Here is a 21,782-nt window from a genome sequence, read left to right as displayed (position 1 = left end):
TGAGTGCCAAGCTGTGCCGTGCAGGCCGCACTGCAGAGGGTGCAAGGGCAGGGGGGACTGGGAGGATGGCCATGGGCAGAACAGGCTTTTTGGAGGAGGGTGGCCTTGAGCTGCCTCTGAAGGTCGCGTATGGTTTGAATTGGTCTAAATTGGTTGAGGAAAGAGGTGTTTCCAATTAGGAAAGAGGTCTTGAATGGCGTGCAGGCATCTGGGCCTAAATTAGCTGCCTGATGACTGGGTGATATCGGGAGTGTCTGCAGAGCACCTGGCAGTGTTACGCACAGAACAGGCGTCACTTCCCTTCACCCTTGAACAAGCTGGCGATGTTGACATCGTTGTCTCCATTTTATAGATAGGGAGACTGAGGCTCAGACAAGCATCACAGCTAGCGAGGAGGGACACCACAGATGGAACCTAAGTCTGACTCCACACCCAGGCTTTCCCCATTCAGGTTTGATTGTGGCCATCAGCAGGGCAAGGCAGGAAGGAAAGTGTTGCTGGAGTTTGGAAGGCAGTATGAAACCTCGTTTTCTAAATCGCTTCTCTTCCTGTCGAAGAGGCTGTGCATTTTGCCCCATCAGGCCGTTTGTTAGGATAATGAGGTGGTCCTCGGGCTCACCAAGGCCTCTGCCTTTAATTAGGATTGCACCCAGGTGCTCTGTGAGTGCCCGGGGTTCACGCGGTAAGTGCTTGGAATGATTAACATGAAAAATGCATCTGAAAATGAAAACGGAGTTCTCTGTTACTCTCCGTACACAACGGCCCTGCGTTCCGGGAACCTGTAAGAACTGAGTTTTCCCACTCAGTCCAGAATCCCTCTACAAAACATTTGTTCACAGTTAGTAACTGAGCACAGCCAGGTGCCAGTCTCTGACCTAAGACCTGGAGGTGGAAAGGCCTCTACTGTCCCCGTCCCCATGCTTACGGGACTGCTCGCAGGGACCTTGCGGAGCACACTGCTCGAAGTCTGAGCCACAGCCCACGCTGCCACAGCTCATCCAGGAGGCCAGGCCTCACCTGGCATGCGCCACGGCAGGGCCCTGCATTTTGACAAGCTGTTGGGTGATTCTGGAGGACACGACATTTTGAAAACCTACGAAGTGTTTGGGGCTGGTAGGAACAAAGAATTATTCCAGGCTGTGTCACTGTGCTGAAGCCCCCCGACAAGTCACTTAAGCCTTTTTTCAGCCTCAGTTTCCCCTCTGCACAGTGGGCATGGTGTACACCTGGCTTCATGAGCTGCTGGGTATGCTGAGTGCAGCTGGGATGCCCCACAGGCCCTTGGGCATCCAGGCTGAGGACATGTGAGGTTGTTTCCTTACTCCATCTTGAGAGGGTCCTGGGAGAGGCTCGGGGAAGGCAGAGGTCTGCAGAGCAGCAGCCACAGGCCCAGGGCCACTCCCCTCCCCCTCTGCTTCCAGGACGAGTCCCTCAGTCTCCACCAGACCCAGCCCAGAACCCAGCCCTGTGGGCAGGTCCCCAGCGAGGGCCCCAGCAGCACCTACTTTAGGCCTGGCCAGCCAAAGCTCAGGGCCACTGAGGCCACTAGGTCTCCTGGCAGGTGACTAGGCTCCTGTCACATAGAAGGCAGGGACCCTGACTCCTGGCATGAGTGACTCTTTGGCCTATAAAGCCAGGAACTCTGTCAGACCTCAGGATGTGGGGAGTTTTCTGTGGAAGCTGGAGCACATGGCAGCTTCCTCTGGGCTCTGGGCTAGATCACGAGAACGTGGGCTTTACCTTTTAACTCTCCATCTGCCTGCTTTCCAGCACGCTCAGATCTTAACATGGATCACCAATGCTTAGAAGCCTCTTCCAGGCCTTTACAAATCTGGTTATCGCCAAATGAGTTGCAAAATTTTCACAAAACGCATAAAAAAAACCCCAAACCTCAAAAAGTCCTCAGAAAAACTAGCAGGTCTTTCTTCTTTTGCCTGAAGCTACAGCAGTGATTTGCCCATCCTGTGCTATCTGATACTGGCCCATCTGGCTCGTCTCTAAAGCGGCCTTTCAGATTCAAATCTTACACTTGGAGTTATTTTAATATGAACATGACAAAAGGAGTTTGGTAGAGGAAATGTTGGCTTTCAGTTGCAAATATTAGTGGTCAGAGAGGAGGCAGGGATCCAGGTTTGCAAGCGCTCTGCTGAATATCCAAACCCAGAGCTGGCTCTTCCTGCCTAAGCCTGGCCTTCACCTCTAGGTAGGGGCTGTCAGTGAGCTTCAGCCTCTGCGATGCTTTCTAGCCATGGAATCAACTTGAGTTGTGAGTCAGGCTTCTGAGCCTGTGACGTGAGCCGGGGCTCCTGTGGATTCCAGCAGGTATTTTGAAGGAGGTGCCACCTGAGTGCTCCGGACTGTTCAGCCAACCTCTCTGTTTCCTGGAGTGGCCTGTGGGTCCAGATCTTGGGTGGCTGAGGGTTAGAGCTGCGCCACCCCCCACCCCGCACCCCGCCGTGTCCAGGTTAGAGATGGGCGGCTGAGAGTTAGAGCTGCCCTCGTGTCCAGGTGAGAGATGGTTTAAGTAAAGGCTTCCATTTCTCAACCTGGATAAGCATAAGGTAATTTTGCATGTCAAACTCTAAACATCTCTGTCCACTGAATACCCTGAGGAGAAAAGGTGGGGCAGCAGTTCTGAAGCTGAGTCCACCCTTTCCTGTCACTCCGTGTCCTGGGTCCTGAGCCCCGCTGTCCCGGAGCGGGTGATGGATGGTGGGGCTCGGGATGGCCTGTGGCCTCCGACAGGAAGTGTCTAGCCTGTTAGCAGGCTTTATTATTCTAAATGGTTTCTGCTTAAATTCTCAAACACTCACAAAAACGTGGCTGGCAGAGGGAGCTCAAGGGAGTGGTAGCTGGCACAGGGATGGTTTTGGCCACGAGAACCCCCACCCTCCCATTTCCCCGGTGCTGCTGTCTGCAGTGGGCAGGGCTCAGGGCACTGGCTCAAGCTCATGATTGATTGTGTTTCTTGGCTTTTTTTTTTTTGAGACCGAATCTCACTCTGTCACCCAGACTGGAATGCAGTGGTGCAGTCTCAGCTCACTGCAACCTCCACCTCCTGGGTTCAAGCGATTCTCCTGCCTCAGCCTCCCAAGTAGGAGGCTGGGATTACAGGTGCCTGCCACCACACTCAGCTAATTTTGTATTTTTAGTAGAGATGGGGTTTCACCATGTTGGCCAGGCTGGTCTCGAACTCCTGACCTCAGGTGATCTGCCCGCCTCAGCCTCCTGAAGTACTGGGATTACAGGCAGGAGCCACCAAGCCTGGCCTCTTGGCTTGTTCTTGGTTTAAGGTGGCTATATTATGGCATTATTGATCTCCTGCCTCACCTGGGGCAAACAACTTCAAGAAAACGGCTTTTAAATGTCTTGAAATGGCTCTTACTGGTCCTTATGGAGAAATGGACATTGGCGCACTAGCCCAGTTCTTCCCAGACACAGTGCCCCGCATTCTATGTGCTGAGGTGGTCAGACACCCTGGCCTGTCTTGTTTGAGGCTGGGCTGGGTAGTCGAACTCTCGCCTCTTGAGAGGCAGGCCCTGGCTGGGGGAGCATGAAACCTTCGTAGTGGGGGTGAGGAGGGAGCATCTGGGGTGGGGGAGGTGGCGGGGGGTTGGGCAGGGCCTGACAGCTTGGAGCAGGGTCGGCGGTCTGTGACCTAGAGCCTCGGGGCTCTAACATCTGGCTGGGAAGGGTGGAGCCGGCTGGTGAGGGAATAGGAGTCTTGGAGAGAATGGCATCTGAGAGAGGGGGAAACAAATTATCTGTCCAGTTGGAGGATGATGTCAGCCATCAAGATGATTTTCTCTGTCTGTGCTTATTCGGTGATGAACGTGGTTCTGGCTGACTTGCATTTTCTGATAGCCGCCGTCTCCTAAGCAGGCTGTTTGCTTCTGTCTGCAGTGTTCAGTCTGGGGAGTGATTCCCTTTTAGTCCCCTCCTATGAATCACTTACAGTTTAGAAAACAGAGTCGGAAACTGACTTGTCAGTGGTTAATCAGTTGGCCCTATGACTTTTAAACATTCTTGGCAGTGAATTTACTTTCTAATTTGATTTAAACTTGTGCATGGATCTAGCAGCCATATGTGATTATATTCAAGATCATCGACATTATCTCATTATACCGAAGGACTCATAGAAGAGAGCCGAAAACAAGCAGGGGCCGCAGAGACACAGGCGATGATGAAGGGAGGAAAGGCCCATTGCCACCGGAAGCTGAGGGAGAAGGAGGCTGTAGAGAAGTGACAGCTCTGGGACAGCAGGGCTCCCTGCTGAGACAGGCCTGCCTGCAAGGCCGAGCTGCTGCCGGCTGCCCATGCTAGGCCTTGGAGGTGGCACCTGATTTACTGTGGTCCTTCCGGGAGCCCTGGGGGCCTTGCCCAGCTGACTTAGGAGTTACCACAAAGTTAGCTACCTGTAAGACAGATGGTGCTTGAATAGAACAGCAAATACACTGAATAAAATAAATTAGAAAGCCTCCTCCTGAACCAAGATTTTTTGGAAAGAATTCTAAATAGATGAAAACAAACAATTTGATTTCAACCAAATTGTTGTTTTTTTGTTTTTATCCTGATTTTCACCCGAATTGTCAGGCTCCAGAATAAACACTGATACATTCCCAGAAAATATTTTTCAAATAAAAACTGACTCTGTTAAAGTTTGCCCTGATTCTTTCAAAACTGTGTACAAGACACTGTCAACCAAAGTGACTTGCATATTTTTTTAAATAAACTTGAACATATGCAGCTAAAATGTCATTAACTGCCTGCTGCCTGAGTGTTTTTAAAGAATGACACGAGACCCCGGGTGCTGCATTCCCAACATATCAGCATCTTGCGACCTTCGGAGAAACTTCCCCAAACACCTCCAACAGCAGACAGTTAAACTTTTTGTTCTTCCACTGAGCAACCCATGTGCCATTAATACTGAAAAGTGCATCGAGGCTCCGTCTTAGCCAGACTTGCTCTTCCGTAAACAGTTCACTTTGTCCAAGAGTGACTACTTTCAGAATAAGAATCATGGGAGAAAAGTACACTGAATTTTATATTCCTTCAGATACGCTTGCTCTACTTACTGCTTCCTGAGTCAGACATTACATTTTGCAATATAAATTCACAATCAAGATTTTAAAGGGAGCTAAATATTTTAATCCAATTAGACAAGTGAACAAAACACTGAATATTACATGTAGTGTAGTTAAGTGGTTCTTGCCTTTAAAAGACTGTAATTCCGTCACATTACAACCCCAAATGTCAGTGTTGTCTTTATTTTTAACACTTTCAAACACGAGGCAGCCAGAGGCTCCACTCTCTGCTGTTGGTGACACTGTCTGTCCTTTGGGAATTCTTAAAATCTATTTACCATGGAAACATGGTTCATATAAAACACAGACCTGCCTATGTGCAGAGGAAGTTCTCATGACTTAGGGAGCCTAAGGAAGCTGGAAGAACACAAACCAAGAGCCTACGGTTGGGAAGGAAGGAACGCTGGTGCCTGAGTGCGCCCTGGGGAGGAGAGGCGGCCCCACAGAGCAGGGCCTCCACCCCAGCCTCCTGTGTGCTCAGGCCTCCCTGTTCTGCACGGGGCTGCCTCCCTGTCTCGCCCACGTCCAGCTGGAGAGGCTGTCCTAGGTCAAATCTCACTTTGTGTCTGCCGGGTGGCCTTCTCTGTGGCTTTTCATTTCTCTGGTTTCTGTGGCCCTGCTCATTTCTCGGAGCCCAGAGGCAACAAAGCGAAGCCCGACAGTGGAAGGGAAGGAGGGCTCTGAACTCTGACGGCCATGTGGCTGCCATTGTCAGAGGCCCAGCCAGGCAGCCATGGGGGAAGAATGATCGCTGCTCTGTCGTGACCTTGCCGTGAACTCCTGTCCTGCTTTGCAACTGGCAAAGCCAGATTCCCAGATAGGCCTGAACCGGAAAGAATGAGGCTCCTCAGCCAGATCTTCAGTCACTTGTGCTGGGGACAGCAGGGCTGCAGGGGCCTGAAGGTGGCCCACTGCCCTCAGCTGTGTAGAGGTGTGCTCCCTTCTAGTCCTGCCCGAAGGCCATACTTCCACAAAGTTCTGCAGGGCATGCTGGTGGCACAGCTCCTTAGTGAGTTGGTCACCAGTCAGAGCTCACATGGCTTATTTAGTCCAGGTTCCTGTCCCAATTTGGAGGCTTAATTTCATATCAAACTTGCTCTCCCTAATCTGCCAGAACAAGCAGGAGAGCCTCACATGGGAGAGTCTGGACTTTGAGGTCAAACTGCCTGGGTTCAAATCTCAGCTGTGCATCACTTCAGAGACGTGTTAGCTTCCATGTTACTCGATTTCTGACAGAGAAAAAAGAAGAACCAGCTTCCCTTTAAAAGGAAGTGCCTCGGATTACCCAGAGCTCAGCACAGATGATTATGAAACCAACAGGATTAGTGCTGAGATCATTGTGGGCTTGAAAGGGCCATTTGGGATAAATAACCATTTTGTACAGATAGAAAAATAAGGCCCAGAGAAATGAAGTGAATGGAATTGGGAGGTGGCTGGGCAGGGAAATGAACTTCTTCTCAGGCCACAGGATGTGTGGATGGGGGCAGGTACTCAAGTGGGCAAGGGCAGAGCCGGGCCTGGCTGCAACAGCTGCCGAGCCCCAGCCCTGGTGCCCAGAAGCCGAGGTGGAGGCGAGCCACAGTGCGAGGCAGGGACTGCCCTGAAGCTCTGTCAACACAGGGCCAGCTTTGAAATGCCTGAGATGGAGGTCGGGGAGGGGTCTGCCCTCTCCGGTTACAAATAGATGCTTTACTGCCAGACGCTCAAGGAATAGGACCGTTTTTTGACTTGGCCAAACAGAGACAGCATGCCAGTGAGCAGAAGGGTAGCGGGGAGGAGGGGGATGTTACCTTTAGAAGAGTTGCGTAGAGCTACCCACAGAGAATGAGTAGAAAGCCCAGGCAGGTCTCCCGCGAGCAAGGCGAGGGCTGCCACCATCTCCCCAGGCTGCCGCTGCTGACCTTTCTGACTGGCTTGGGAACAAGGCAGCAGAAAAGGCTGGCTGGACCCCATAGCGTGGTTGCCCGGGGAACAGCTCAGGTCACCCAGAGCAACTCATTTCTTACCCTCAGAACTTAACAGTCAAACAAGAAATAAACGAGGCGGGGTTTGTAGAGACAAGGCGCCCCACAGGATTTAACATGAGAAGAAAGAAAATGGTTAGCAGGTGTGTGCCTGCAGATGGGGGCACGTTTCCGCCACCTGCGGACAACACAGCAGGGGAGCAGTGGCCAGGGTGCCTGTCGGCACCCTCTAAGCTGCAGGACAGCCACACCCCCAGGAGGGCCACAGCAAGGGCAGTGATGGTAAATGGAAAGGCAGAACGGAAATGCTGGCTGAGGGCTCATGTCCCACTGGCATGCCCATGCTCTTCTCTTCTGGACCACAGACCATGGCCACTGTGGTGTCGATGGCAGGACTTTCTGGAAACAAGCATCACTCATATCCCTAAGAAGTGATGGCAGATAATGCCAGACGTGGGCAGTGACTAGGGCTTCTGTGTCTCGGGACATGCTGTAGGGTCAGAGAGGGGAAGCACTAAGAATGGTGTGTTAGCCAAGAGGCAGCAAACAGAGGTGACAAAATGGTGACCTCATACGATAAATTCTCCATCCCTCAAATCCATCCCTCAAATGCTGGCTGAATGCTCACCGTGGGGCAGGCACGGCTGTAGGCATGGGGTTGAGCAGTGAATGGTACGACAGTGTGGAAGTGGGGATGGAAATGGTCCTTCTCACCTGAACATGACATGCAAAGCCCGTGCAGACAGCCGGAGCGGATGTGCTGCAGGAGGGAAATCAGGCTGACTTCTGTTGGTTCCTGGTGAGGCCCACACGTGTCACTCCTGTGCAGGCCCATGGATTTAGGAGGTCACCTGTTTTCAGCAGTCATCTGAGTGCCAGCAGGGAACAGCTCCAATGATGATAAATTATTAGGTGCCCTGGGCGCCCACAACTGTTACGTAGACTCATGAGAAATCCCTGTTTCCTGGAGCTTATCAAAAAATTCCACATTTTACTTCAGGTCTTTACGCCTATGTATGTTGTGTATGTGAGTGTGTTTTCTCCCCAAAGTTCAATGTTTTCATTCACTTTTTTGAGACAGAGTCATGCTCTGTCACCCAGGCTGCAGTGCAGTGTTTCAATCATAGCTCACTGCAGCCTGGAATTCTGGGCTCCAGCAATCCTCCTGCATCAGCCTTCTGAGTAGCTAGGACTACAGGTGTGTACCACCACACTTAGCTAATTTTTAAAACTTTTTCATAGAGATGAGGTCTCGCTGTTTCTCAGGCTGGTCTCAAACTCCTGGACTCAAGCGAGCCTATTGCCTCAGCCTCCGAAAGCACTGGGATTACAGGTATAAGCCACTGTGCCCAGCCGTTGGGTCTGGTTATTTTTAAGTGTATCTATTGTAATTTATGCTTATCCTTGTATTCAGAGTCATCCTACAGTTTCTAAGGTTAGGAAGCCACTGTGTCAAGATTGAGACCACCTGCCTGATGTGACCAATCCATGGAGCTGGGGTGGAGGGTCATTCAAACCAGTCATTCAGCAGAACTGTACTGGGTCAGTTCCATCAGCTGCCTAGAAGGCAGGTTAGCTCGGTGCAAACCCTGTGTGTGACAATCAGATTGTGTTGGTGGCAGTCTCTGTGCTGTGAGTATCCCACTGAGGACAGAAGTCCCCTCTGCAATGGCAGGGTTCTAGGGAATAGGGCATGGGATGGACTCCCCATGGGCCCCTCAGAAAGGGCCCAGAGAACAGCAGCACTCTGTGGGCCCAGTAAATTGCCCACCTGGCTCCACAAGCCTGGGAGGGAGGGCTCCGCTCATCGGATGGCAGAGCCCCACCTGCATTCAGCCTGAGGCCAGGTTGCACACCTACTCTAGCTATGCTGTTGAAACCATCCGGCTACTCACAGACCGTTCATGAAAAAGTTGTCCTCAGGGTCTCTCACACACTGGGAAATCTACTTGAAATGTAAACATGACCGTTTTTCATTTTTAAAAAAAGGCAACAGGCTGATTTTCATGCATTTCTCTTGAATGAATTTTGATCGGGTTTCACTCATTGTCCTGTCTTGGAAATCCCCAAGTAATGACGGCTTAAACTAGGTGGACAAGAATCCTCCCTTGGAGTCTAGCCTGGAAAATCCTCTCGGGGGAGTGGCAGGCCCGCTTCTCTTTTGGGAAGACGGTTCTAACTGAGAAGGGCCACATTGGGCCCCTGGCCCTGCAGTATGTTCTGACTGATCTGAAGTGAAAACCGGGCTTTGGAAAATACCACCTTGGCTTTTCTCTGGACTTTATACTCTAGAGGGCGAGGGCTGCGGCTCGGGCATCTCCCCACGGTGCACAGGAAAAACTCAAGACCTGTTTTGTGGGATGGAACCATTTCCAGTGGTGTCTGACCCTAGTTGCTGATGTGGTTTAAGCTGACTTGAGCGGCCAGGCCAGTATTCAGTGCCTTCCTAACTCGTGACTCTCCCCAACCCAATCTGCATGAAGCGGCTTTGGAACATTTCTATCTGTGTAAAACTAAGAGACCCTCAGTCCACCTCATCCCCTCTTCCAACACGTGGGAGGTTTCCGTGTGAAAATACTTTACGTATTAACTAAATTGTTCGCAGTTACAAATTTGGAGGTGTTTCAGCTTGCGTTGTTTCACGAGGAATTTCTCAGGGGCACTTGGCCTACACCTTGTTTTTGTTAGAATTACCTGCCGTAATGAGGTCAGATCAATTTTCAGTGAAGAGATTCTGGCCCAAATCAATGTGTCCTTTCCTGGACAGGAGAAGCGATGGCTCTCTGGCCACGTCCTAACACCAGACTGTCCTTATTTAAGAGACACATGAGTGTCTGTAGTCCTGTTTTCAAATTTAATACATTAAACCAGTTGACCTTACTTCCTACGTGACAGGAGCTGTGATGTGGGTAAGATGAGGCATAAACTTTTCAATTTGTTACATGTAATTTCCACATTTCTAGCAACAGGTTTTATCCTCCGAAAGTTTTCATCATAAAAGGTGACTAAATCAGCAAATGAGAAGACAAACATTGAAGAACATGATCTATTGAAACTTACTTTTTATTATTTTTTCCAGTTACCCAGCATGCCACAATCTGATTGCTGACCTGGATGGAACAGAGTGAAATAAATGATTTACAAAGAGATATTTACATTCTTCTGATTTAGACTTAATATGCCACAACGCACCACGACCTTCCCAGAGTGACGCCGCCTCAGCCTGCAGTGGGGCTGGTCCTCATCGCCGTGTGCACTGTCCCCACATGCGGCCAGGCTGGAGCTGGAGTCTGACTCTAGATGAGGAGAGCTCCTGGTGTATGTTTTCAGAAATGGCTTGAAGTTATGTGTTTAAATCTGCTCATTCGTATGCTAGGTTATACATATAATTAATTTTCAATAAATGAACTTTTTAAAGACTTGAGTTGTAATGTTTCCTTTTTCTCTTGTAGTGATGAACAAAACACACCAAAAAGGCACATATTTTAACTAGGCCAAAGTATATTAAGGACCAGACTTTTTTTCTTGCCATTTTTCATGATCTATGTATCAATCAATCATCATCCTTCACCTTTAATCACATGTCCCGTCAGACCCCATTTTACCACCCTAGTTTGTGCACAATCAGGAGACCCCAGGAAGCAGTATGCGTCACTCTCTCCATTCTGTTAAACAACGAAAACGGACAAAAAAGCATCTTTGGCTCAGTGGTGTCAGATACTTTTCTCCAAATATGCAGTATTTGAGAGGAGCCTAAAAACATACTTAGTGAAATTAGAAAATTTACTTAGAGTATATCAAATATCTGTACACGGATAATTATTTATTTTAGTCTAAAATAGTATTTCTACTATACAGAGTTAAGCCTTCAAATGCTTTAAAGTAATAAAAATGGACACTGGACATACTGTGTTACATTTTACCATGACAATGAAACACTAAAGGCAAGGCTTCAGTTGGGACAGGCCCCTGGCCTTCGGCTGCCCTGCCTGGCCAGCAATCCATCATCCTTAGCACCATCTCAACACAGAGCTGATGATGATGTCACCATAGGCTCAGCCTTGCCTCTCAGAAGCGATGTGGATTAGGCTTTGGAGGCGGTGGCGTGATTCTACACAGAGACCATTCGAATCTCTTGAGCATGTAAAAGGTTCAAGCCTGAAACAGAACTATTCAGATTCAGAAGTTTTTTATTTCATCAAATGTGCTAGACATAAAGGCTGTCACATAAGATATTTTAATTGTCCTTAATTCTGTTTTAGATATACTGTGAATAAATTATACAATATTCTAAAAATAGCACCTTTAAAGAATTATAGAGGTCACTTTATTTTAGCCTCCTGGATCTGTCAACCCCGGTGGTTTTGAGAGAAGAGCACGTCTGAGAATGCCCTCAGATTTGGCTGTGACATGCACATACGTGCCTGACTCACTCTGGACCCGAAAGCCATTCCTCTGTCTGGCTTCGACACAGGAGCGAAGCCGAGTTTCTACAATAGAAGCTTTATGAGGTAAAATCAGAAAAAGGCCCCATCCAGAATGATTCAGTGTTAGGTCAGACTGCAGTCCAGCCACTGCACCCATCTCCATCACCCATGTATCTGCGCTTGTTACTTTGCCGTGACATGTTAGAAATACACTCTAAGAAAGAAGCAGTACATTATCAGGAAGACGTCAATGACAAGCTACATTCCTTAAGATTCTGGTTCCAAACCATTTGTGGTACAGATGATTAGGGCTCTGAGACCTACTCCATCCCTGGCTTCACAGGACATCTGTCCTAAATCCAGCGCTGAGAGGTCAGCATCACCCCTGGAAGCAGCCCTCCATCAAAGGCTGTACAACCGCACCACTGCCATTTCGTTGAAGCACAAATGACCCCCTATGTGTCTGAGCTACAAGGAATGGATATATTTTCCTGTCACATTCTATACAAGGTAGGTTAGTACCAGCTGGGGCTATTAAATGTCATTAAAGATTTAATTTGGGGGGATTAGAGAACCACATCCAACAACAATAAACAGAGAAGTAGCAGATTGACATAGTGCTTTATTTAAGCTGTCTGTACGAAGGAAAATAATGTCCATCCCTATCATATACGTGTAAAAATACTAAGGATGTACAGTGTACAAAAACAGTTTCGTTATTTCACATCCTTGTGGGTCATATACTTAAGGAAATAGACAGTTTTGGTATGACCAACAGTAATAGTAATACAGTTTCTTGGGTTTATAGTTGCATCTGCTTAAAATCCTGAACCAGATGACTAGATCTTGTGCAGATCTAATGATAGAACTAGCAAGGTCAAGAAATGTCACAAACTATAAAGCTACAGGGAGGTAATTCAATTACCAATTTAGAGGTTTTCTTTTTATTTAAATAAATACTTTACATTTCATGCTTGCCTGTAATGCACTACCAGGAGCAAGGTAAGGAGATTCTACTGTAGACAGTACAAACAGTAGCAGCAAAGTGTGTACGCTGAGGTGTAATATAGAGACCCTGCAGTTAGTAGGAAGGCCCTTACTTTTGTACTCTATGAAGCAAGTGGCCCCTGCCAGAACAGTCAGCTTTAAGAAGCTGGAGATTGGGTATGGGAATGGAAACCAGCACTTGAATAATGCTATGTAATTAGTGTAGAAAGCAAAGCTGAGCGCAACCCGGCCAACAATCCAAGCAGAAATGGCCAATTTCCTCCAAGATGGCTGCACTATGACAAGAAGTCAAGCTTCATGACAGTTAGTATGGGCTGGAGTCTGCAAAGTCTGAACTGTATTCTCAGAATGATCCCAGGTTTCAGGGTGTTCCCCCTGCCAGAACCCAAAACTACAACTATGGGCAACACAAGGGAAGCTTTAGAAATCTCCCTTTACACACATTCTGTTTTTCTTATTCCTCCATGGCAGCTGACAGATCGATCTGGAAGGGAAAATTGGGGATTCTCAAAATCAAAGCCGAGAAGAGAACCTTACCTTGTGTGACACCAGTGGAGTCTCAGAGGGTGGAACAGAAGTGGCTGAGCCCAGGTGTGGCTGAGGACTGAGAGCCACTGTAAGCCGTGGCTTGCCGGGCCACTGTGAGTGCCAGTCACTAATCTTTAGCAAGTGTCCTTGGCCAAGGTCATGGAAATCACCTTCAACTTCAGGGAGTGAGGGAAACCAAAAGAACGAAAAGCTATGTGCTTGGTGTACGGTGTCATGCTTCCCTCTAGAGAAGTGCTCTGAACGTCAGCCAGGCTCAGCTTGCTTCTCTTCCTCTCACCTGTTTCATTCTTATATCATGAATGCAAGACAACTTAAAGAACATAAACTTCTAGTCTACTTTTTTGTCGAAGTGAAACAGTCAACATAATTCTAAGTGGAAAAAAAACAAGATTAGCCGTGTAGCTGTGTGTGTAAGTAAGAATGAACTGCCATTTACTGTAACTTCCTACTCAATACTAAGGATGAACTTCACTCAGGTAGAAATATGAAAACTAAGGATAACATCGATGTCTGAATATGTCTGAGCTGCCTTAGTAAAATGCCCTGTAACCCCGTCAGTCCCAGTGGCCCACCCACTGCCAGCAGTGGCTTCACAGCTATACATCCACTCTTCCAGCGTAAAGAGGCTAAGACATCTGCATATGAATATGAGTCATTCTACTTAGAAAGTCACTTGCTCTTTCATACAATGCAATCATAATACTACGTCATGCTGTAGTCTTCCACTGGGAGCTGTCAGAGTGTGACTAAAATACATTTCCATGATCACTCCACGGAGTGGGACGGCCTTCCGCTTGCCGCTAGAACGGCCCCCTGCCCCTAGGACTTCATAGGCTGCTTTGGAAAATGCCAGCTCCTAGCACCAAAGGGTTTAATCTGAAGATCATCATTTATGGAGAAAGATGAGGTTTGCATACATGCCCCCTTTCAGTGAGAAATGTTGGAATTTGGGGACATGAGTATACACAGAAAAATAAAAGCTGGAGGTGGTTTTCTTCCCTGATGGCTTAATTCAGTGATAAATGTACCATGATCACAATAACCACATCAGGTTCTTAGCCTTTACTGTCTACTTCCTAAACACTCAAGATGTGTCCGTTTTGCCAAGTAAAGATCGTTTCTTATCATCACTCAGGTCTCAATTTTCATCATTACTTTGCCAGGTCATCATCACATTTCAGTTCTCAGATGAGCAAATGCCAACATCGATTTGTTTCATTAACCCCCTGGCATGGATAGTTGGGGATTTCCTCACTTTCCGTACCAAGGGGTTAAATGACAGCATCTCTTCTCCCAAAGCCAAATTCTAACCAATATACTCCATTTCAGAGCCTTATCATTTTTTTTAACATAGGAGAAAAAGTGCGTGATTCTCATCAGCGTGTACAATTCCTTGCACATGGGTCAAGAGAAACTGCAGTAAGTCTATTTTATGTAAGTTGGAGCTGCATTTGCTAACATGACATACACTTCTCATCACTAAAAAATAAATACTACTGCAATATAAACAAAATCATAAAAGGACATTCAAAGTTTTAACATTTGAGAAAAAGCTAATTCACGTAGAACTGAAAGTAAAAAATTAAATAAGGCAAACACCTGTTTACCTTGGTGCACAAGTTTTGGTGAAAAGCAGTATCATTATACCTGTCTACATTCTTCAGCCATCAGAGGTGATAAATGTCAAGAAGGAAGAAAGGTTTCTGAGCAGAGGGGGAAATGCTCTCTGGCGCAAACTGTATCATAAGACCCTTTAGGTGACCTTGACTGTGCATATGCCTTCGTTTCTCGGTAGAATAATGTTCACTTGCTCACGATTGCCCGTGAAGTCTCAACATCCACGTGTGATATGGGCTTCTGCTACAGTATCCACCAGGAATTAAAAAAAATATATATATCCCAACGGTTGTTCAGTCCTTCTCTCAAATGCTTCCTAATAAATTCCAGCCACAGCTTAGTGATACATGCCTACTTCACACATGGATCTGATGTGCTTTACATATGCACGTCACCACCCTTCAACAATTGCTTGCTTTGAATTTATAAACTAAATCTTCTTAGTCTAGTTAGTTTTTTATGTTCTAGAAAGTTAAAAAATGTACCTAGAATCAGTATCTCATTTAGCCTTCACTGAGGGAAAAACTAAAAGATTAAAAGATGACAATTGGTGCACAAATGAACAATGGTGGGCTCATGACTTCCAAAGGTTGTAAAATTACTTCTTAAAGTTGCTCTAATAGTAAGACAGTAGCAGCAACAGCATGAGACCTTAGACTGATACAATTTCATGCAAAAACAAAAACTGGAGTGTGTTTGCACATATGTATGTTTTCATGAGGGTGAAAGGTGGCGAGGGGTGAAGACCCTTGGCTGGTCTGGGATGCCGGAAGGTGCCCCTGCTATCTGTAAGAGCTAGGACTGGTGATGTCCAGGAATCATTTTCAGTAATAAATCTAAGATGACAGTGAAGTAGCAGAATGAAAGAGACTTATTCTCGTCCACTTGCAGAGTAGGAAAATTGAGGGAAATGTGGCCGCCTCTCATTGTCCATGCAGTCCATACCATCCTCATCATCTGTGGGCAGGAAACATCTATTTTAATTTCACGTTTTTTTTGCAACATTATCTCTGGTCTATTTTTTTAAACTCTGAACATAGGAAAGATGAATACAGGCAATAGCTCCCATAAACCTGTGTTTATCAATAAGCTATACAGTAATTGTGCTTTAAAAATCATCTGATTTTCAGTCTATGAAGAAATAACACTATAGAATCATCTCTAAGACATCAAAATTTCAAGACTCAGTGTAACAGTGAAAAAATGGTATTGAAGGAAACAGAAATTGTAAAGGAGGAGCAGTCTTCAGTAACCTTGCACTTCATGTAACCACATATATCAAAACTGCAAGTCAGTTAAACCTACAGCATCCAAAGTCTACAGAATCCATCATCAAATGTCTTCCAATGCTTGTATTTTTTTCTTTGTGATACTTTCAGTGAAATTGCAAAATATAGCTTCCTACAAAATTTTATTCAACATCTAGCATCAGACTTAACTTACCTCTTCCAATTTCCCTATAATAAAACTTTACAATGAAGGGACTAAGTGAAAGAACCAGAGGGAATGATGTCAGTATCTTGAGTCCTAGCTCATCAGCAAACACCAGAGAATAGAGACTTCAAAGGCATCAAAACAGGCTGCTTACAATTACAGTGTTCCTCCTCTCAGCTTTCCTGGTTTCCTGTATTTCAAAGATCACAGATGATCAGCACCCTCTTCTTATAAATGTCCTATGATGACAGTCCTGTACTGTCGGGAGGCTCTTCTTCTATGTGGCTGCATGGTCAGCCACTCAGTCAACATGCGCTCCCAGGCATCTGCTCTGGGCTGAGCACCCGTCAGGTCCATGAACAGACAGAACTCTCAACAAAGTTCCCAAGGGCCCCTGCACTCACGGTCTCCTGGGGAGGGGCTCCATTTTAAATCCCCTGCTCTACTCTATGCTGGCCTGCAATAGAAATAAGTGAATCTTTCAAATACTCAACCTTTTTCTCTTCATTCAGTTTCCTCAAACCCACCTAGGAAGTACATTACCAATTTTTTTGCCTTTCTAACCTCTCTAGGGAGCATCAACCGGAAATGAATGCAAACAAAGAAAACCTACAGGCCAGATCCCACTGCACTGAGGCTCTGATCCCGTCACCCCAAACAGGAGGACGCTTTGCCTTCATCTGAAGAATAAACCCTTCTGTTTGTGTCTCACTGTTTTTCTTTTCTGTATCCCATTCTTAATGCAAAAGAATCTAAGAAATGTAATCAAGCTGGCATTAGCCAAAATTTATGACCTCTAATGTACCAGCAGATATCCTTGTAATTAGGTGAGAACCGACCCATGAAGATGTATTTGTGGCTCCCTGCTCTGTGTAACACACTGAACTCAGAGGCCCTCTCTCCTTCTGCAAGCAGACCATTGTAACTGCAGTCAGGATTTCTAGAAGTTATTAAGGTTTGGGGAAACCTCCACCCCCTTATAAAGTTATTGGTTCCAGTATTTGTACCAAGCAAGCCACATACATCTTTTATATAAAATACCTTCAGCAGTATTTTTAGCTACAGCAAAAACAGGAGGAGCTGGGAATGGTGGCATATCTGCAGTTGAGCCACACAGTATAAAAACTCTCTAGAGAATACAGGCAGCTAAAACCTTAATGTTCAGATTCTGACATGTGCCAATCACATTTCAAATAAACAGTTTTCCTCACCAACAGCCTTATTTTGCTAGTGTTTCTGCACAGCAGGACTCACTCCAGCCTGGCGAGGTTCAGCACCCAGGTTAGCCACACAGTCAACAGGGGCAGGTGCTGGACACCCTTTTGGAGGAGGAGGGACTCTTGCTGGGTGTCAGCTAAGAATTAAGGGAGAACATTCACTCTGTCACTTCAGCAACACATTCATCACAATTCTGAATATAGGAAATTTCACAGATAACCCTGAGGACCCCAATCCTTGATATTCTTTAAAGCTGATGATCTCACTCCATTATCCCAGCCCCCTTCTGTTGTCAGGCTTGGTAACAGTGGGGCATGAACATCTCTGATCATGGCCCAACAAGAGCTGAGAGCCTGGGCAGGGGCTGCGGTGGGAGGGGGCCGGAGGAAGGGCAGCTGACTGAGTCGGAGCCTGTCAACGCATACAAGCTAGTTCCTGCCATGAGAGACTGTCCATAGGAAACAGTGATGATAATGCACATGAACTATGTCTCCCAAAAACACGCATCTGGAAAAAGAAGACAATGATCAGCTCTACACGCTACATCTCTTGAATTCCTGGATCCAAGGAACATCAGTTGCTTGATTTTCTTAGAACATTTAACAAATGTCATTATATGGCAGTAAAAGTGACCAGATCTCAAAGAAACCCTTTTTCTGTAAGAGGAAGGCAGAGGACCATGAATGGCTATAACGAAAGATGATACATTCCGAAATCTGTTCAACTAATTAACACCAGTGAGGACAATCTGGCATGTTACTGCAGCTGTTTGTAGAAAATGGAACATTTTGCCTTTCTAACTGATGATTTGTTCTAAACAGTAACTGTATCCTGTTTTATACAAGCAAGGTGGCAAGTGGGAAGACAATTGCTAACGAGCGGTACTGCTCTGGACTTTTATCAAGAAAACCTCTATGTGTTAGCCTTTAGGGAGCTGCAATGGTTTCTCACCAGTTAAACTATCCAAAGCTGCAAGAAAAAGGTTATGTTAAATGGAATCACAGCTCAAAGTTGCCCTGATTCTCCTTTTATCTGCCCCGTAAGGGAATTTAGAATGTATCCGGAACTGCCAAACTAAAAATATTGCCCCTTTGCCCTAGAAGAACCCAGAAGCGGCAGTTAACCACCATCAAGGCGGTTCCCCTAAGACAGGAAGCCCAGGGCCAGGTGGTCCCCAGTGCTAAGCGCTGAGCTGAGCTGAGCTGAGCTGAGCTACACAGACAGCAAGAGAGGCTGCTGAACAGAGGTGCCTGCAGATGCGTCCATGCTAGTCTTTGCCTGGGCACACTCTGCTGTGCTCTTTACTCTGACTTTCCTTTCTAGAGAGGTCCTGAATAGGGAAAAACACAGGAAGTCCACAGTGTCCTCCCCTCCCCAACTGTGGTGTGCCCAGATGACACTCCTGGGCTCTCATTTCCATACCGCCCAGGGCCCAGGAGCAGGGCAGAACCACACCCCACAAAAGCCAGATTTTTTTTTTTTTTAAAGACAGAGTCTCACTCTGTTGCCCAGGCTGGAGTACAGTGGTATGATCTCGGCTCACTGCAGCTTCCGCCTCCTGGGTTCAAGCAATTCTCCAGCCTCAGCCTCTCAAGTAGCTAGAATTACAGGCATGCGCTACCATGCCTGGCTAATTTTTCTATTTTTTTGTAGAGATGAGATTTCACCATATTGGCCAGGCTGGTCTCAGATTCCTCCTGACCGCAAGTGATCCACCCAGCTTGGCCTCCCAAAGTGCTGGGATTACAGGTGTGCACTACCATGCCTGGACAAAATCCGGACTTTCATGGGCAACAACTGCAGGTGGATTTTGATAACCATCTTGGAAGTTACTACAACATGCAGGCTTCCAGGTATCTCTGGCTCAATCTAGAAGGGAACCTACTATCATTTAAAGACACCCAGGTTGTCGGGCTTTTACAGCATGACCCATGTCTGAAACAACATGTTATTTAAGAACAGAGTTGCCATTAGTGGCAAAATATGACATGACAGGAAAAACATTCTTGATGGCTTTTATACTGCTGATAATGAAGCCAGCAACCAGGTTCAAATTATGTTCTACAAACTGGGCTGGGGGACGTAAAACACCTTCTAACATTTCAGTCTCATTTTAGAAGTCCTAGAAATTGAGCAATAAAATGCATACTAATGACAAATTCTCATCAGGACAAGTGACCTGTGGGTGTGGAGTAGGGAATAAGGCAGGTAAGGTGAATTCTGAAGAGATTCTGATCCTTGAAAGCTAGGGGTTTAAAATTCACGTCAATCATGAAAAAATAAATAACTAGCTAAGACGCATATACAACAGCTTCTAATTTACCTGATCTGTAACCAAATCAGTTTTGACTTGCTCTGGTCTTTCTAGGCTCACCCTTCTGAGCCCTGCATTTCAGCCCCGTCCGCCTGCCCTGCACGCACACCACTCCTGCAGGTGTTTGCTGTGTTGGGTCTATCATCCCCTAATTGGAGTGGACCACAGCACACGGTAACACTACGGACTGGCCACTCCGGTGCTTGAGCAGAAATGAAAATAAGGTGATCCAAATTTGCAGAACTCTCGGTGCTCATCCCAAAGAGATGGCTTACGGCTTCTCAGGCATATGGGAGGACAAAAACAGGCCACCGAGAGGTTATCAGCCCTGCTTCCCGCTTTTCGAGAGGACAGAGTGACCTGCCATCTCCCAAAGCTGTAAGGGGCAGAGCCTGACACAAGGCAGGTTCCCCAGGTCCAAGTCCTGGGCTTTTTCAACCTCACTCTGTGTCCCAAATTGGGATTTCACCTTTAGCTTTCTGAAGTAAAATATCTACTCATGGCTCCACATTTTAGAGCCTACTTATTTCTACGACTTCCAAAATAACATATTTAGTTGCTCTAAAGATACACAAATGCCAAATGCTCTATTTAAGAACGAAAACTTTCTCAAAGCGGCTGAGACTGAGGACAGAGACCTGTCAGGCCTTCCTATCCCAGGGTCTGCTTTGGATATTCAGAGGGAAGGCAAGCCTGGGTCTACTCCCGGCTCTTAAGTTCCTAGGCATTCACCATGTTCTGTGTATTCATGCACCTAACAAGTATTATTAATACACACACTGTGCCAGGCATCTAACTAGGAGCTTGGGCTAACAACAAGACAAGCCAGATCCCTCCTCTCTGAGCCACTGCATGCTAATGGTGGAAAGAGACACTAAACAAATAAATCAACCAGAAAAATACCAGCAAGTAAAGGTGCCAATGCAGTGAATGAAGAGTGGGAGGGAGGGTTGTCTGATGTTCTTCAGACCAGGTCAAAGAATGACATGCAAGCTGAAGAACAACGAGGAGTCATCCATGTAGTCTCAGGGGAGAAGAGCATTCTAGGCAGGGACACCCAGATCCCGAGGCATGGTAACGTGGCATGTTGAAGGTATGGCTGCAACCCAGGGACAGTGGGGTAAGAGGGAACAAAGAAGCAGTCAGAGAGGTTGACAGGGCCCAGATCAGTCAGTGCTGGGCAAACCAATATGAGCAACTTTGGACTTAGAGTACAATGGGACGGCACGGGAAGGCTTTAAGCAGAGAAATGATATGGCCTGCTTACAATTAGGATTATATCCAAATGAAAGGGCCTAGCAAAGGCTCAATGGCAGGAACTGCCCATGGGCCAATCCAGCAATTCACTGGTGTTACCCAGGACTGTGGAAAATTATAATGCCACAGTCCATGCTGGGGACAGAAGCCAAGGGCCTATGCCCATTATTTCTACTCAGAAAGCCCTGAGCTACTTGCCCACGACTCCACAGGCTTTCCAACACTGTCTGTGACTCTTAGTGATACTAAAATTCTAGCAATGGCGCAAGACTGGGTGGAAACTCTGCCTTACCACAGGACAGACCATGAGTGGCTCACTTGTACGTACTAGTATTTCACAACTTAGCCTACACATCAGCCAAGCTCGTAACCCTGCTCCTGGCTATGACTGGCCGCAACAGGACCCCGAGCACCTTAACTTCTTGTGAATCTAAAGAAAGAAAAGCACACATACATAATCACACCTTTACTTTCAGGACGTTCACGGTTCCCTGGCTGCCAGTTAAGGCCTCTTTGCCTAGATGACTCCTTGTTTGCCTTTTAACACTAAAATCTGTTGCCAGTGATCATATTTGGCACAGCATTTCCCTCCAATCTTCCCTCTCCTGGATGCTGAGTCCACATCAGCACTATTGATGAATCTGCCTCTTAAAAAGGAAGGAGAGGAGAGGAAATACAGGGAAGGAATGGAAAAGGAGAGAAAAATTAACATGGTGCTATTATGTGAACCAAAAGGTATGTGACGAATACCCAAAGACTGACCCGAAACTCAACCTTATCCCCATTCCTAAGTTGATATTAGATACAGACCTCTGTCAGCATGAAAATGTTTATAAATTATGTCTGATAACCTTTTCCTTCATTACAGGTCCCTTTATTTATGGTATTTCTCAAAGTGTGAGACATACTC

At 46.6% G+C, this 21,782-nt stretch overlaps 2 protein-coding genes across 29 annotated transcripts in view; one reads left to right on the top strand and one right to left on the bottom strand.

The window, feature by feature from the left end:
- The window catches only part of SDCCAG8 (SHH signaling and ciliogenesis regulator SDCCAG8), a 242,240-nt gene extending 231,775 nt beyond the window's left edge, over window positions 1–10,465 (top strand). For 11 of the 14 annotated variants that reach the window (XM_078357215.1, XM_035281020.3, XM_035281021.3 and 8 more), the window contains one exon: window positions 10,128–10,465. In XM_078357215.1, coding sequence (XP_078213341.1) covers window positions 10,128–10,157 — 30 coding nt within the window. In that variant the 3' untranslated portion in view covers window positions 10,158–10,465. Of the gene's footprint in view, window positions 1–4,130 lie in introns of all 14 variants that reach the window. The other 3 variants (XM_078357212.1, XM_035281018.3, XM_078357218.1) reach the window with 1 other exon arrangement.
- AKT3 (AKT serine/threonine kinase 3) overlaps window positions 10,094–21,782 on the bottom strand; it is a 343,677-nt gene continuing 331,988 nt past the window's right edge. For 14 of the 15 annotated variants that reach the window (XM_078357219.1, XM_078357225.1, XM_078357226.1 and 11 more), the window contains one exon: window positions 10,094–15,606. In XM_078357219.1, the coding sequence (XP_078213345.1) occupies window positions 15,521–15,606 (86 nt within the window). In that variant the 3' untranslated portion in view covers window positions 10,094–15,520. Of the gene's footprint in view, window positions 15,607–18,935; window positions 21,520–21,782 lie in introns of those variants that run through there. The other variant, XM_054248381.2, reaches the window with a different exon arrangement.

Source organism: Callithrix jacchus, chromosome 19 (assembly GCF_049354715.1).
Source record: "Callithrix jacchus isolate 240 chromosome 19, calJac240_pri, whole genome shotgun sequence".
Classification (NCBI taxonomy): domain Eukaryota; kingdom Metazoa; phylum Chordata; class Mammalia; order Primates; family Cebidae; genus Callithrix; species Callithrix jacchus.
This window is presented reverse-complemented; position numbering and strand designations above follow the sequence as displayed.